The sequence below is a fragment of the Ammodytes marinus genome, assembly GCF_949987685.1.
Source record: "Ammodytes marinus genome assembly, chromosome: 23".
Lineage (NCBI taxonomy): Eukaryota > Metazoa > Chordata > Actinopteri > Uranoscopiformes > Ammodytidae > Ammodytes > Ammodytes marinus.
In genome coordinates this window covers 10,665,951-10,683,909 of record NC_137227.1, presented here as the reverse complement: position 1 = coordinate 10,683,909, position 17,959 = coordinate 10,665,951, and the positions used below count along the sequence as shown (strand labels likewise).

General features: G+C 42.2%; 1 protein-coding gene across 1 annotated transcript; it reads left to right on the top strand.

Moving 5' to 3' along the window:
- Positions 1-1,010: 1,010 nt before the first annotated feature.
- arsj (arylsulfatase family, member J) lies at positions 1,011-16,489 on the top strand. Its single transcript, XM_080051587.1, has 2 exons — positions 1,011-1,819; positions 14,498-16,489. Exons 1-2 carry the CDS (start codon positions 1,485-1,487, stop codon positions 15,894-15,896), a joined length of 1,734 nt encoding a protein of 577 aa, XP_079907713.1. The 5' UTR covers positions 1,011-1,484; the 3' UTR covers positions 15,897-16,489.
- The last annotated feature ends 1,470 nt before the right edge of the window (positions 16,490-17,959 follow it).

Below are 17,959 nucleotides of genomic sequence, written 5' to 3'. Positions count from 1 at the left end.
ACATACCTATATTTCAGAGAGGAGGATGTGAAATACATCCCTCCTGATCTGTTTTTCTAATGCATGTGCCTCTTTACTCCAGAGCCCACGCATAAATCAAATGCCTGGTTTCAGGAGTGTAAATCCAGAAAAGGAAAACAGATTGTTCTATTCACAAAGGAGCTGCAATGAAAACATACGATAGGCCTAATCACCAGATTCCACCGACAAAATCCTTAATCGTTTTAGCGCTGACACACGCAGTCAGTGATCAGGGACATTATTGACAGAGAAAAAGAAGCAGGTTTGGGTTCTGGTCCTGTTGCTACCTTCAAGGCCTGTTGGAAAACTGACAAAGGGACTTTTTATGGCTAATTAGGTTATTTTACAGTCATCCTATGTAAATGTTTTACTCTATTTCTAAATTCCTGGACTTTTCACATCAAAATGAAAGTGCTGCTGTTACACTCTCACTTATATAAGAAATTCCACATTCCTAAAAGTAATTCAATTGTAGATTTTCTGCAAAAGATAGGCTGAAATGGTTTCATTGGAGAAGGAAGAGCTGTGGAGGATGTGCAGTGTTTTTCGACATGCAATGTGGATGTTCCTCTTTTTACATACGTGAAGCCTAAGGGCTGAAATAAAAATCAAGAGTAACCTATCATGGTCTAGCTAGCCAATAGTATGTGGTGTCATCAAGATGTATGCAACATGTGACAACATAAAACGAAATGGCAAATCATTGTTTTTCATTGCATACGAGTTGTACTGCATAAATTGCAACTAGCTTGCATATAACTTTTACTCTACTAAAGCTGCTGATCAAGAGAAACTTTGCCTTCACATGAGAGCTCCAACTAATCGCTCCACTTTTTCGAATTGCTCGTGAACGCACCGCGACACGGTGTGTAGCCTAGTTCTTGGAACAGTGTTGAGCAGGGAGGAGGACGTAGCCAGCATACGCATGGACCTGCCTCCTCCTCCTCCTCAGTGTGTGTTCACAGCAGTCTTCAGTGCGCTCTCAGCTTTGACAGCAGGCAGGATGGAGGACATGTGCCGTGAACTCGCTGCACCGGCGGCCGCATCTCTGTTGGTTCGAGTCCCGCGCGTCTTTTGACGAAAGCTCCACAGTCGTTGGACTGGGGGAATAATAGACTGGTTGTGTGTGTAGAGACAAAAACCTCTTTGTGGTTTTATGCAAATATAGTTTAGTTTTAGTTTAGTTTTTTAAACTCGTGCAGCAGAGTGTGTGTGAGTTTTAAAAAGGCAGGTGATGCGTTCGTTTTCCACGTGGAACATCAGTCAGTGAAGTCGCATTTGAAACCGCAGGAGCAAGGAGCTGTCAAGTGGACTGTAGGCTATTGGAAGAAGAGAGGACCGATCACGATGCAAGCCCGATCCCAAAGTGGTGTTGCTGACCCCCCGGAACATATGCAACAAGTTCCCACCCGCAGCCTCCACCACTTCCACCGACAGTGACCTAAATCAATCCGTTTGAAATCATGTTCATCTTGTGGGTGCCGCTGAGTTTGTTCCTCAGCTTCATCATCTCGCAGACGTGGAGCGTTCAGTTGTCGTGGGAGAACTGGGACGCCGAGTTGCTGCTGCAGCGCAACCGGGGCAATGAGTTCGATCCCAATAACAGGCCGAAGACGAGCTCCCAGCCGCACATCATCTTCATCCTGGTGGACGACCAGGGCTTCCGGGATGTCGGCTACCACGGCTCCGAGATCAAGACCCCGACCCTGGACCGGCTGGCGGCGCAGGGAGTCAAGCTGGAGAATTACTACGTGCAGCCGCTCTGCAGCCCGTCCAGAAGCCAACTCATGACCGGCAGGTAGAGTGCAATAGTTTAGTTAGTTTATGTGGAGATGCCCATTAGCCCACGTCTTAACTCTTAACAGTAGACCAGACTACCCGTGGTCACTTAGCCTATTGCATAACAATATTACAAACTCTGGATTTAAAACGTTCACAACATTCACACTCACATTAGGCTACATAAAAAGTAAGGCAAAAACCAAGACATAAAAAGCCTCTTTGCATTCATTCAGCAAAACAGAAGTCAACACAATACATCACTCAAAAATCAACACAAACCAAAACCTGTCTAATAGCCTACATATAGGCTGCAGTTGCTCACATAAGCATTCATTTCTTTAATTGTTGAGAAAAGGAAGTACCTGAAAATGAATCGACTAAATCACATTAATATGGATGGTTAGCTCCATTTAAAATTTTCAGGGTCATTAAAAATATACAGTATTATGTACTCTATGTGTTCTACACTATTTCCAGTGTAAATAAATCCAATTTTAACTTTTTATGAAAACATATTGTAGCCTATAACTTTCTGAAAAAAAAAAAAAAAAAAAATGGTAATGAATTCCCAGATTGGAGCTTTGGAGCTCAGGTTAAAAAATAAACTATTTTATATTTACATATACGGTATGTTCCTAAAAGTCCAAAATGAACACAAAAAAACAAGAAGTCAGCATCAGTAGGAACATTTCATTCACCGACCAAGTATTAATATGCCTATTTTGTAGCAGAACAAAATGAAGAGATTCATGATTGCGTGATGATGCCTCACATCAGTTTGGATGTGGTTTTGGGACTGGGGGGGGGGGATGCTTGTGCCCAAAGCCTAAGTGGGTACAGATGGACTTTTGGTTTCGCCCAAGTTGTAACAATCTCATATACCCTCCAGTATTTCCACCCTTGTCTGTCTGCAGTCACAGTAAAGCCATCATTTCGATGGAGCGTAGCTTAGTATCCCTCTTCCCTCGTTCCGTTTCACAGACACTGTTAAAGGAAGATTATGGTTGTATCACAGCATGGATTTTACTGTATGTTTATAGCTCTGGCTGTCAGCTCAACTCATCAACGCAGGGTTTCCAATAGGAAATGACTTACCAGAGGTGGTCCCTCAACTTGTCTTTTCTTTTGCCAACTTGTAAAAACTTTCCAAAGCTTTCCATTTTTCCCTCCCTGACATTACAAAGTGCCGCTCTGATTAATGACTGCTGCAAAGCGAATATCCAAAGTGATCGGTTAATCTATCTCCTGCTGAGCGGACATGACACCTCTCACCATGTTTTCAATATAGTAGTTAGAAAAAACTACAAGGAGAATGGTGTTATGGGTAACCAAAGAGGTTGCAGAGGTTTTTGCCAAGGAACTGATGCACACACCTTCCATGTTGTCTGCATTAAGGCAAGTTGATTGGCTCATTCCACGACCGTCGAGGCAAGAAACGCTAGTAGTCAGACAATTAAGAAAGGTCAAACTTATTTGGAAAGGGAAAGCAAAGGGAAACCATCCAATGACGAGGGACTATTAAGGACATTACCGTATGCTCATTTTCAGCTCTGCCTCCGAAATAAAGTGGCTTAGCCAATGTGGTTGAACTGTTGGCTCCTTTACAACATGTCTGATCGGCTGATATCTGAAGTTCAGTGCCCCTTTGGACCAATTCATAAAGTGATGTCACTTGGTTCCAGGAGCTCAAACAGTTACTTTTGGCGAGTACAGTACTGCACACATCCACGCCAACAGCTGCCAATAGCTGCCAATTTTCCAACAAGCAAACGAATATATAGGCAAAAACACGTGTGGTTTAATTTAATGTAATGGCAACATTAAACCTCCTGTTTACGGACATCAAATTATGTGAACTGTAGTTCCGAAACGTATCGCATGATTATGGGGCACAGTCGTAAGTGGGCCTTGAGATTTTAAGTGTTTCCAAATTGGGGAGCAGCAGCAGCGTCGTCTTGGCAACCGCTTAGCGTTTTAGTGGGCAGCAGGAAGCTGTGTAAGGAGATATTAAATGGCGAGGCAGCTTAAGGTATACATTATCATGGGGGGGTCAGCTGTGGTCTGGCTTTGTAGTTTTTCTTTACAGTATGTTTCACATCAGCAGTTTTTCCTCTTTGTAGCTCTGCAGGGCATCCCCCCACCCCCCTGCCTATGCCATGTGTTCCAGCCCTTAGCTTAGAGAAGGAGGCTCGCTTGGCACCACAATTGTTTTGGCGGATGCCCGAGAAAATAACGAGAAAAGTGCAGCGAACCTCCTAGCTCCCCTGCACCTATCTCTGGGTGGATGGAGAGAGAAACTCAATTTACGTCCATGTGGAATTCTAGGTGTAGATTAATTTCTGTTTCCAGGCTTGTACTCGTACTTGTACTGAAACGCATGGTGTGTGTGTGTGTGTGTGTGTGTGTGTGTGTGTGTGTGTGTGTGTGTGTGTGTGTGTGTGTGTGTGTGTGTGTGTGTGTGTGGTTGAGTTTGAGTGGGAAAACGCCATCCATATGCGTGCTAACATTAACACATCAGCTGTTTTGAGTCAGCTGGACACTCACCACGAGAACAAAGTTACCCCAAAGCCCTTCCAGCACACATGCATAGGCTTGCCGGGTGCAAACGTCAGACCGAGTTAAAGATTAAATCCGAAACATAAGCGCTTCATAAGGGCTGTTTGAACAGGTTACCATGGCAACCACCTGTATTTGAACCCAGCCTTCAGCTTTCTCACTGAATATATTTTGTAATGACGTTATTATTTTTATTTTTTTTCGACACTTGCTGGCGGGGATCTTTGCCACGGGCCATTGGCTCTGTGTTTTTCTCAACTGTCAACTCAGGTGGACATGTTGTCTTGCCCCATAAATGAGTGAGTGTACCGCAGGGAACGCAGGGTCAAAATAAACATCCTGAAACCAAAGGGGGTACAACCGACACATTATTTCTCCTGTTGCGAAATGTGGATAATGCTATGATCATTATAACAGGTGCTTTTAAGGAAACCCTGGACAGAATCCTTGACAGGCAGATCGGTGCGTTGGACAAATTCTTCCACTTCAGCTGTAACACATCACTTTGCAGAGTGGAGTGGAACATTGGTTATTCAGCCTGGCTTTGACAACATGCCTTGACACTGTTAAGCACGAGTATGACAGAAGAGTTAACACAGGATACTATATTGGATGTGGTGGGGTTAAAATCATTTCCGTTTTTTAGAGTTAGACATGCCAAGGGAAAAAATGGTAGGGGGAAAAATGGCGAGAGCTCCTTTGGATTTGGGAAATTTGTGATATTAGCCTTTCTGACTTGGATTGATGAACTGATGACATAATTGAAAGGTTGAAGATAAAAAAGATTAAACCGACTTGGCATATTTATAGAAGCAGTTGTGTTATGATCCGTCTGTTCTTCGTCTTGTTTTGGTGTGTTTCCTGTTTTACTTTGGTATCTTTGTCTTGTTTCTCCACCATGTCCTGTCAAGTGTCCCTCCTGTTTGATTACTGGTCCCTCCCTAATGTGTTTCACCTGTGCCTCGTTGTCTCCCCTGTTGTCTATTTAAGTCCTTGTCTTCCCATTGTTCAGTGTCGTAGCATTGTCTTGTGTGTGCTTGTTGGTGAGTTCCCTGTGTACCCTGCTTCTTGTGTTTGTTTCTTTAATAAATGGTCATACCTTTGAGCCGTCTGTGTCTGGGTCCTACCTGCCTGCCAGCAACCCCCAACCATAACAAGTTGTGTGCAGCTGCTGTTGAATCTGCAGCAAATTGCTCTAACCTTCCAGTAACAGGAGCTTGAGAAAAGTGCTCCACACTTTACACCCCCTGGGAAAGTCGCTGCATCAGAAAAAATGTCAACCTGACAGGAGTTTGTTTTTAAGCTGCACTGATGAGATTAGGGATTTAAAGTCAGAGCTTTCTTTCAAGTTCGGAGTCGTTATGCTGTTCAACCCCATCGCACTCTCCCACTGATCTTAAGCGATCAAAAGAGGTGGATTGCCAAAGGCAAGGGCAGAGGTTGCTCCTCTGGGCAACCCTTCAACTATAAAAATTTGAGATATGTTTGAGGAATGTGTACATGACAATATTTCGTATTCCTTTCGACGTGTGTTGGATCCATTGTAATTAAGTAGGCAAACTGTCAAAGAAGACTGTTCCAGAACTTGACAGCCATGTCAACTTACCTGTCCAGACAAATCCAGCCAGTGGACTTTTTGGCACGTTCCATACATCTTAAACACACCTTTCAGCTCTTGTATCAGTAGCTGAATATCTAACCCATTTGGACTTCCTGTCTTGACTCTTGGTCAGCTATTCACATGCTGTTATGATTTCATTAAATACCGCAAAATTATACCCGTTTTAACGTTTCCATTTTAGACAAGGGTATCTGTAGAGATCTGTCTTAATCGTGTCCTCAGTATGTGGTGTGTTTAAGCTGCAGTCACTCATGTCAAGCAAAGGAAAACCTGATTCAAAACTAAGTTTCATTATCAGTCTCCTACATCGCTGAATGAGCTTCCATCCATCAACAAACAAAAGATGAGGAATGTTCCCTGGGGTCCCGCGGCAATGAAGAGCGGAAAGCAATGATTGTAGCTTGATTTGAAAAAGCTCTCCTGTCATCCTTGAACACTGTGCTCTTACATTATAACCGTCTGGATTCAAATCTGGTCCTAACCACAGGGAGAGCGAGGCGGTTTATTTGCTCAAAGCAGCTCCTTTTCAATGTGCTCCTCACAACTTTTTCACACACTTCCATCTGTCCACACGTGTCTCACACTCGCCGTAGCCTCGCAGTCACCCTTTTCTTGTTTTTTCAATCATCTGTCACTCTTTCACTTCCCTTCCTCGCCCCACGCCAGTTTGTCCTAGAACTCTGGGTTGGGCAATGATGAACCGAGCAAGTGAACATATGGGTTGATGAATAAGCAGCCTTTCTGGAGAAGTTTGGGTTTGTTAAAAATGAAGTCTTACCTTAAGGAATCTGTAAGATATAGAACATGAGGCCAAAGAAGGAGCAACACTTTAGGGAGATATTCAGAGATAGCAATAAAGTAAATGAAGAGCCTGCTGAAAGGAAGAGATAAGTGTGAAGAACTACTCTGGAGCTGACTTTGATTAAATGCAGAGTGCAGAGTTGAGGCTGCTTATTTGAACCATATGTGAGGAGGACGTGGAGCTGGAATACAAGAGCCTGTGCAGAAAATCTGTTTGCGAAACCTCCACAACCCTCAGTGGCTGCAGAGTAGTGGCCATTGCACCAGTCTTGTGGGACTAGAGTGATTGCCGACATTTGGTGATTCAAATTTAATAGAGTGTGTGATTTGTTGGCTTTTTGGCTCAACGGTTTTGTAAATAAACCAGAGCGATAGCATAACATGATTGTTGCAGCATATCATGATTGTTGCAGCGATTAAGACCACAACTCTACTTTTCACTTGAGGAACTTAACAGCACCTTTTTGCTTGATAAAATGGGGAGTCTGCTCTAAGTGTTCCTGCATGTGGCTTGACAAAATGCCTGATAAAGGATGCAGGAGGCCTGATCCCAAAACTTTGGCCCCTGTGCCGTGGCTGCCTAATCATGCCCTGCTCAGCTTTAAATGAACCCATAAATCAGTCAAATTGGACATGTGGAGGGACTGCAGGGTAGGAGGGAAGATCTCCAGAGGGCAGTAGTTACTGCAGTCATTATTTTAAGGTCTCATAAAAAGTAAATACCTAGAACTGTCCTTCAGGTGCCCCAAAACCTGCAAAGTCAAGACCTAGTTCCCCTGTGAACCCCCTTGTATGTCCAAGAAAAAAACATTGGGATACTTTGCAAGTCTTTGCACCCCATGTTGAACAGTTCCACGTCAAAACCATGGGCTGGTTTGACTGATTTGTGGGGGGATCATAGGCTGCACATAGCATGACATTCTCATTACATGGCTGTAACCTTTTGGTATGTGGACACCACCAAACCTGCAGGAGTTGCAAAAACAGTTGGAGATCTTAAGGGGTGGTATCTCAAGCACATACTGTACATGTCTTAATTACTTTTTTCAAATGTATTATATATGGTTTCCATTCTTCTCTTTCTCTTTACTTCCTGGCTCATATCATGCATTATTTTCTCTTGCAAGTTCTTCAAGGCTTTTTTTCTCAGTCTCTGGCTTTCCAAAGGTGCCTGACAAAGAAAACTATATGAAGTGAAGTGCAGAAGTGGAAAAAAGGATACTTGTATAAATGGAATGAATGCAAATTGAGATTAAAGATAATGGAGTGTATTTAACCCCAAAGATAGTTTATGGACGTTTATTGGCTAGTAATGACGATAAATTGTACTCGCTTGTGGAAAGTCTGAAAGTATTACGGAGAACAAGGGTTTAAAAGTACTAATTCTTCATGAAGCTCATGAAGTTTTATATTTGGGATTTTAAAATGCAATAGGGGAGTTAACCAGCTTCTTTATGTCTTTGTTTCTTAAGAAACCATTCCCATGCCAGGCTTGGTGGATTTTGTGTCGTTGATGTTGTCATCTTACCCACAAACACATGTTGTCTTTACTTCTCCCCTTCCTTTCCCATCCCTTCTTCATTCCGTGCATTAGAATCTTGTCGCCTAATGACAGACTTACAATGTCTCTTCTATTCACCAATGTGCACGTTGGTAGTTGGGTTTCAGAGCTCCCCCTGGCTAGAACAACAAGTGACAAGATGATTCTTCTCATCGCCATATGAAACCAAGACACTCTCTTGGCTCCCACCAGGGCCGGTGTGGTCTCATTTTGAATTCACTGACCTGACCTCAAAGACATTGCAATGAATAGAGGTATCAAATTCAGAATTGCGCTGTTTTATTATGCTGGGGAGTTAAACATTTTATAAGTCCCGGGAACCAGCTTTGAAATCTGTGGGAATCCTTGTTGCCAAATTGTAAACATTACAATTTCCTAACTTGATTTGGAGGCATCAAACCCAGATGGCATTTTGTTTTTTAGCAAAGCACAGTGCAGGGCAGATTCTCTACCCAGAGAATAAACAGCTCTTTTTATACAGATTCATTTATGCACAATGTATCCGCCAACTGGAATTGAAAGACACTGGCGATGCGGTGGGTGAGTGGAACAGAATTTCCCCAAATTAAAACGTTTAGGGGAGTGAGTAAGGGATGAACTGTGAAGCAGTCTCAATCAAAGACACACTCCAACCATGCAAAGATGGTGCGTATTTGACCACCTAGCTAGTGCCTACATCTGTACAAAAAAATGGCTGTTTATTAACTAAATGTGCCAGATGCGGAGACAACGTTTGAAGGACAATGAAGGAAAATGAAAAAAAAGGAAAAACCAATGACCAGACCAATGAAGAGAAGTTTTGGTGTTACTTGCTGCTTCAAAGTCTGATAATCATGTTTGGGACCATACACAACATTAATGATGAAACTAAGCCAAACTTATTTTGTCATATTGGTAATCACCTAATCAATTTTACCTAATCTTTTAGCTATGTGCTGAGATTTTACTAAGTAGGCAGCAGCAGTCGGTGGTGCAGGCAAGTAGTTATTACTGCGTTTCCTGTGGGCAACATAAAAGTGTTTACAAAATGTCAGGGCATTTCATTCAATTCTAGAGAAAAGTGGCACCAGAGAAAAAGTAATGGAATCGCCAAAGTCAGTAGGATACATCCTTTTTGCACCATAAAGGTCTGTACCAAATTTCAAGACAATCTGTGTTTTCATAAGACATACATTGCCATCAATAGAGGCACACATTAAAACAAATCATACACTCAGTAAATTTGAAAGGAATAACTCTTTCTGCTGTGAAAAAGGTGCAAATAATTTTTTTTTAATGCTTATGATTAATTTTAATTAATTAAGATTTTAATGTTGATTATTTGATCACAAATCCATGTACATCATGCCAAGGTTTGATAAACTGCACCAAACTTAGGCAGAAGCATTTATAAATCTGAGGAAATACAAGCTCATGGCCCAGAAAGCTGAGCTACATTCAGGGTACATTAGGTATGCGTTTGCAGTCTGTGATTCCCCTATGGGGATATACAGTCATATGAAAAAGTTTGGGAACCCCTCTCAGCCGGCATTATAATTGACTCTGCTTTCACAAAAAAAATATAAAAGTGGTATGTCTTTAATTTACCAGGAACAGCTAAGTACTGGGATGTTTTCCAAACAAAGATTTTTTGAAAAGCAGTATTTGGTTGTATGAAATAAAATAAAATGTGAAAAACTGGCTGTGCAAAAATATGGGTACCCTTGTGGTTTTGTTGATTTTAATGCCTGTAACAGCATGTAAAACTGATGAATTTAAACACAAAGTTGGTTGGATTATGTTGTTAAGCCTTGAACCTCATAGAAATGTCTGTTTAATCATGAGAAAATGTATTTTAGGTGCCTAAATGCAAGTTGCACTTCTCTTTGACTCTCTGCTGAAGTGAGACAGAATGGGATCATCAAAACAGCTCCCAAAAGATCTGAAAAACAAAGATTGTTCATTGTCATGGTTTAGGGGAAGGCTACAAGAAGCTTTCCCAAAGGTTTCAATTGTCAATTTCGACTGTAGGGAACGTTGTCAGGAAATGGAAGGACACAGGCACAGTGGCAGTTAAACCCAGGCATGGCAGACCAAGAAAAAAACAGGAGCGGCATAGGTGGAGGATTGTGAGAATGGTTGCACACAACCCACAGATCAACTCCAAAGACCTGCAAGAACATCTGGCTGCAGATTGTGTATCTGTACATCGTTCAACAATTCAGCGCAATTTGCACCAAAACATCTGCTTTTTATAAAGACCAAATAACTTAATTTTTGTCTCATCAGTCCAAAGCATTTTCTTCCAATATGAATCTGGCTTGTCTAAATTAGCTTTTGCATACTCCATGCAACTGTATCTGTGGCGTGGGCGCAGAAAGGGCTTCCTTCTCATCACCTGGCCATACAGATGTTTTGGTGCAAATTGCACTGATTTGTTGAACCATGTACAGATACACAATCTGCAGCCAGATGTTCTTGCAGGTCTTTGGAGGTGATCTTTGGGTTGTGTTCAACCATTCTCACAATCCGCCGCATATGCCGCTCTTGTACTTTTCTTGGTCTGCTAGACCTGGGTTTAACTGCAACTGTGCCTGTGTCCTTCCATTCCCTGACAACGTTCCTTACAGTAGAAATTGACAATTGAAACCTTTGGGAAAGCTTCTTGTAGCCTTCCCCTAAACCATGATAATGAATAATCTTTGTTTTTAAGATCTTTTGGGAGCAGTTTTGATGATCCCATTCTGTCTCACTTCAGCAGAGAGTCAAAGAGAAGTGCAACTTGCTTTTAGGCACCTAAAATACATTTTCTCATGATTAAACAGACATTTCTATGAGGTTCAAGGCTTAACAACATAATCCAACCAACTTTGTGTTTAAATTCATCAGTTTTACATGCTGTTACAGGCATTAAAATCAACAAAACCACAAGGGTACCCATATTTTTGCACAGCCAGTTTTTCACATTTTATTTTATTTCATACAACCAAATACTGCTTTTCAAAAAATCTTTGTTTGGAAAACATCCCAGTACTTAGCTGTTCCTGGTAAATTAAAGACATACCACTTTTATATTTTTTTTGTGAAAGCAGAGTCAATTATAATGCCGGCTGAGAGGGGTTCCCAAACTTTTTCATATGATTGTATGTAGCTTTCATTGTATTGTTTTTGTTGAGTAGTATTTTAGTTGTAAATCATTAGGTTCATTGCTATGTTTGGAGCGTTGCACATTCCACACTGTGGTGTAACCTTTTGAAGGACTTTTATGTTCTCAAGGGGCAATGGAGGTTTGCTCGGCCTGACCACCTTCTGGTTCCCCTCCAGCTGAATCTTCCTCTGTGGAAATCTAAACCAGACACTTCTATTCACTCTTTCTCCCTGGTGACAGCTTGACTGCACACCGCCAACCTCAGGAGAGAGCAAGGGAGGGTCAAGAGAGAGAGAGAAGAAGGGGAAGAAGCATCTTTCTGCATCAGCTCCTTGTCTCCTGGGTGTCTTGCTTTCACTCAAAGCAGACATGGGGAGTCGGGGCAGAAATCATGTCAGAACTCTTTGTCCTTGTCTTCTGAGAGCTGCTTTCAAACTCCCAGCTAGGTTGGATATTGTAATTGTTTGTGAAAAAAAACAAGGCCAATTCAAGGTCTTTATGGGTCCAACACTTTTGATATAATCATGAATTGATCCAAAACCTGTGGAAGAACTACCCGACCCAGATGGCTATAAACTATATCTTCAAAAAGAAGAGACTGGATCCAAAAGTCTACCCTGATCCGAATAGTCCCAAGTTTAATAAGACCTTAGCCAAAATAAAAGTTGTTCCAAACGGACAAGGAACACAAACACTGGCAGCAGCATTATGAGCCACCAATTACGTAGCATTCATGCCTGAAATGGGTTGCAAGCATAATTTATCTTCTAAGTTCCCTCTATTCACATGTCAGTTTTTTCTTCTACGATGATTAAGCACCAAGGAATCAAAGCTGATATGAAGTCTGCCTGGATCCACTGGATAGACAGACCGGAACCCTGGCAATGGAACAGGACCCTACATGGACCCAAATAGACTCAAAGGAATAGTTTGACATTTTGAAAAAAAAATGCTTATTCACATTCTTTCCCAGTCTGCTTTGCTTATCCCAAAAGACTGGAAGCAGTGAGAATCAGTCTGAAGGTGTCGAAATCCACCTGCCAGCACTTCTTAAGTAATTATTTAACACATTATGTCACATATAATCTGTACAAAAACTGGCCAGAAGGTAGAGCAGCCAAGAACCACAAAACAAAATGTTAACACCTCCCGACTTAGCTCGCCACGTTCATATATTGAACAGACATTTGATGTTGTTAAAAGTTAGGGATTTCTCATCTACTACAAATCAAATGGAAATGTGAAGACCTGGTGCCAATAATAATGAAGCAATCAGTACCCTACCATGCAATTACAAAACAGTTTTCCAAAGATATATTGATACAAAATTGTCCTTAAAAATATATAAAAGATATATGGGCTACATCAACAAACTTCTTTTGAAAGGCTTTCCTACAGTTGGCTAGTTAAAGAAATTGTAATGAAGATAAGTACAATTGCTAACCTTGTACATCATGTTCATCAAAACCTTTTTTTTCCTTTAACAATATATGCCTAAATAGTTCAATGCATCAGTGGTGAATGAGGAAATTATAGTTTAAAGGAGAAGATTTAGGGGAATGTTTCACTCCATTGTAATTTTTCATTTTGCACACACAGGGCCTATGCAAAGACATGCATTAATGGGGTCAATGGGTTTGTGTTTTGCTCAAAGGTACCTTGTCTACGCCCAGGAGTTGAACTGGAACCTCCCCAGCTACCAATCCAAAATCTATATTGTGGTCCATGCTGGACTTGAACCAGGCCCTCTCCAGTTCCTAAGCTAAACTCCACCTATTAAGATACTGCTGACCCTTGATGAGAGAGCTTTATTTAAGATAGATCTAGAATAACCAGACACATTTTATTTGGTACACAAAAAGCCCATATTTTATATACCCAGCCCTAAACAGCACCCAGTAGGCAATTGATTTTGTTTGAGTTAAGTAAACTGAGTTTGTGGGTCCTTATTTTAGTAAAAGTCTAGCAGACATATCTATTCAATAGATAATGTTTTACAACACTGTAAAACCAGTATTCTTTCCATTTGCTTTTGTCAGGCCTATCATGGAAGCTTATATGTCAATTGTGACCACCTTCAGAAGAAATTTCCAATTGATGAGTAATTGAGGATGTGGTTGTGTTGTGGGAATGGGAGAGTATTATAACTCCAGTGGGTGGAGAGTGTTTGTTCTGGGTGGGAATTAACAATTCCATCACACGCCTGCGGATATCCTGTGAAAGAGTCATTTTGTGCTAAATGGTTATACAAGTTGAATGTATTACATAACATTTTGGACTGACTTAATCCTTCTGTTACACCCAAAAGTACTTAAGTTGAGAGTTGCAGTAAAAAGATTCAGAAAAAATAAGATTCTTCAATACATAGTGTATGTCCTTCACTCAGCAATAGTGCTGTGTTACCTTGTTGTCAAGATGACTGCTACAGCATCATTTACTTCAGGTCACAACTCTGTTTCCTGTCTGGTCCTGAGTGACAGGTCTTCTGTTTTTGCTCTACACCTCCCCCTCCAACTACCATTACCTACCCAACTCTTTTCGCTGCACTGTTAGATGTCAGTTAAACATTACCATGCACTAAGCTTGCCAGGCTATAAGTACCCTTCTGTCGGCTCAAATGTGTTTGCGTTGGACTGGGTCCATTGTAATTAAGACTGAATAATGTATCAGTGTCTCATTTCCAATAGAAAAGATTCCCTCTGAGAGTGGATGACCTTACCTTGCCTTCAAATGGTCCGTGAGAGCAGTCCTTTGTCAAGGAGGGGGTGCAATGTAGTCTTCAGTTTTTATATAAGCAGCATTTCTGTTTATAAGATTTTGTTATTTAAATGTCAACCAGTAGCATGTAAATAAACTCATGTAGCAGATCATATCTGTGAGGTAATTGCTCAACTCAAGGAATATAGAGGAAGCATTTAAGCTCTTTCAGAAACCAAACAAACTGATTAAACAAATCATTCAAACAATCAATGTCACATATCTCTGTCAATCTGTCTCTGATGGGTGATATTTGTTTTGTTTTTTGTAGGTACCAGATCCACACAGGCCTTCAGCACTCCATCATCCGAGCTACCCAGCCCAACTGCCTGCCCCTGGAAAATGTTACCCTGCCCCTGAAGCTCAAACAAGCAGGCTACTCCACCCACATGGTGGGCAAGTGGCACCTGGGCTTCTACAAGCGTGACTGCCTGCCTACCAAACGTGGCTTCGACAGTTTCTTCGGCTCCCTACTTGGAAGTGGGGACTACTATAGTCACTACAAATGTGAAGGGCCCGGTATTTGTGGCTACGATTTGTATGAAGGGGAAGAGGCAGCTTGGGAACAAGACCGTGGCATGTACTCGACCATGATGTATACTCGCAAGGCCATCAACATCTTAGCAAATCACGACCCTCACAGACAACCGTTGTTTCTCTACCTAGCCTTTCAGGCGGTTCACTCCCCGTTGCAGGTTCCTGCCCGCTACCTCGAGCGCTACAAGGGCATACCGAACTTGCATCGACGTAAATATGCCGCCATGGTGTCCTGTCTCGACGAAGCTATTCACAACCTTACATTAGCGCTGAAACGCTACGGTTACTATGACAACACAGTTATAGTCTACTCCTCAGATAATGGGGGACAGCCATTAGCCGGTGGAAGCAACTGGCCTTTGAGGGGGAGTAAAGCCACCTACTGGGAAGGGGGTATTAGGGCGGTGGGCTTTGTTCACAGTCCACTCTTGGTGAACAAAGGGACAAAATGTCGATCCTTGGTCCACATCACTGACTGGTTCCCAACACTGGTGACCCTGGGCGAAGGGACTTTAGACGAAGATATGAATCTGGACGGATACGATGTCTGGGAGGCTATCAGCGAAGGCCGCCCATCTCCTCGCCAGGACATTCTTCACAACATTGACCCGATCTACATCAAAGCCAAGAATGGCTCGTGGAAGGCTGGATATGGCTTGTGGAACACAGCCATCCAGGCTGCGCTCAGAGTGGGCCACTGGAAGCTCCTGACGGGTGTCCCGGGCTACAGTGACTGGGTACCCCCGCAGACCTTCTCCAACCAGCGGCTGACCAACCGCTGGCATAATGAGCGGGTTCGTTGGGACAGGGGCAAGTCCGTCTGGCTGTTCAACATCACAGCTGACCCTTACGAGAGAGTGGACTTGTCTCAGCGCTACCCCAACATAGTGAAAAAGATGCTAATGCGGCTAGCGCAGTACAACAAGACTGCAGTGCCGGTACGCTACCCGGCTAAAGACCTACGTTCTAATCCTCAGTACAATGGGGGTGTGTGGGGACCGTGGTACAAAGATGAGAGGGAGGAGCAAGTGGTGGATGAGAGATACAATAATTTGTTTGACAACCATCTTGGAAAAAGAAGGTCGAAAAAGAAAGCAAAGAACAGAAAGTTGAAACGAAAGGTACCAGAGTAGCGTACCCCTTTAGTGAAAGACTTCAGCTGCCTTTTTCTCAGGGATGGATACTTCCTGTTTCAGGATTGTGCTCTTCAGACATTCTAACTCCAGTTAGTTTTAACCTGACTGCAGTATACTGTATCAAAAACAGTGCTGATGGACCTTGTGAAATGCCTCAAGAGATTAAGAAAAAGATCCACTCGCTCAAACACTGTCATGCCCAGACACAACTGAGACCTCATGTTAATGTTAGGGGCATTTAAGAATGTTTATTTTTCTAGATTGTGTTGCATGCTTGAACTTTAGTCACCTTTGGATTGTTCCGTAGACTCATGTTTCACTTAGATTAGAAAATAAATCCTCCTAGACAATTGCCAAACATTTTGGCGACAGACAGATAACGTAAGAAATAGTTTTATTATGTTGTTGATTGCGGCGATACAGTATCGTGGAAAGAGATGTAGGATTTATGTGACGTGTGAGTCGATATACATTGGTTTTATAAGCACAGTCTGTCCAAACTTTAGAATTATAGGTTGTGTTCCCCCTTTGAGATGATGTCTGGTCTGGCACCAGGCCAAGCTGAATGTAAGACAAACTATCAAAATAAAAGCCCCAGAATCAAAGTTCTTTGTCTCCAGAAATCTTTCAACATCTGTCTGGTTTTCATTTTATCATTGCCAGATTCCCTTTATTCGGATGAAAACAAGCACTCTTGAGACTGGTTTGTACTCTTTTCTATTGCTGACAAGCAGCCACTAAGTGCATTTATTCATGGAACATACAGTAAAGTGGGATCTGATTTGGCCAGTGATAAAGACCTAATTGCTTTCATGCAGTCCTTAAAACATGCATGCCTCATCAGTCATGGTGTTCAGTACAAGAAGTGATCAAGGTAAAAAGAGAAATGGAGTTATTCACGTGGAGTGAACGTAACTTACATACATCTGTAAAACTATAGTTTTCGTATGTGTCTGTTGCTTGGCAACAATGTAAACAGTACCCAAACTCCCTAGCTCAAAATGTTGAAGACTGACTTGAGCGGTTTATTCGTTTTTCAAGTAGATGGGTTGGTGTACTTTACAGGCCAATTAGCTTTTTTAATGACAATAAATTACTTTAAAATGTACAGTACCCTACAAGATTCATATTTGACCAAAGATGGAACATTTTCTGTTTTGTTCTTATTTGCTCCCCTAGCTTGTCTATTTGTCTTTCCAATTAACTTCCCATGCAGCTTTCGGGAACATTGCAAGGCTGTGGCCCTGGAACAATCTGAGAGCTTGAAATTGTTTCAAACAACTGAAACAACAGGAGCTCCAGGGAGACAGAGGGGCTTTCCCGTGGAAAGAGTGCAAGTCTGTGGTGCACATCCCTTCAATCCACGCTAACATGGATCCCCCTGCCTCCGCTTTGTACCTAGTGCCAAGTTATGACCTCAGACCGTGCAGGCAGTGACTCAACTTTCACAGCGGCGTTCGTGTTAACAGCTTATGTCGATACGAAGATGGCTCTTCCTGTCCTTAACCTCTGTAAATCTGAAGCAGGTGAGGTCCATTTGGGTTAATCGTACTGGATTTCCTCAGTTCCGTCACATTAATATGTGTGGACTGACTTTACCCAGATTGTACCCACGGGAACCAGAATATACCTGGCTATACGCTAGACTTGACTTTTGACCATAAAACATGAGGGATGCCATCCATATATCAGCGAAGAATTGTAGAGGATCAAATTCTTATTTCATTGCGTTGTACTGAATTTGCTCTCCCAAGGGACGGAGGGAACAGTTAAACCCCGGATTCTGTGGGAATTCACATTTGTTTTCAGTTATGGGCATTAGCATGTCTCTTATGGGAAAAAAGCCAGGGTATTTTTCCCCCCTGTAACAGAGCTGTCAGGCAATACATCAAGCTCTCTCATCCTGCCGCCCCATATTAGGAACGTCCATTAGAATTCATTGGGAATGATATGAGTAAATACACCTGATGGAGGCTAGAGCAACAGAGCTTTGATCAAAGTTAAGTGCCTCGGTACGATTCTGCCGGATTGTGTCAGTTCTCTTTCAGCCGTGGCACTGC

What these genes read in the sequence shown, in the direction of transcription:
- arsj (XM_080051587.1), top strand. Translation starts at nt 1,485, where the DNA reads ATGTTCATCTTGTGGGTGCCGCTGAGTTTGTTCCTCAGCTTCATCATC. An exon ending in AGCCAACTCATGACCGGCAG is followed by an intron (nt 1,820 to 14,497) that starts GTAGAGTGCAAT and finishes TGTTTTTTGTAG; the next exon opens with GTACCAGATCCACACAGGCC.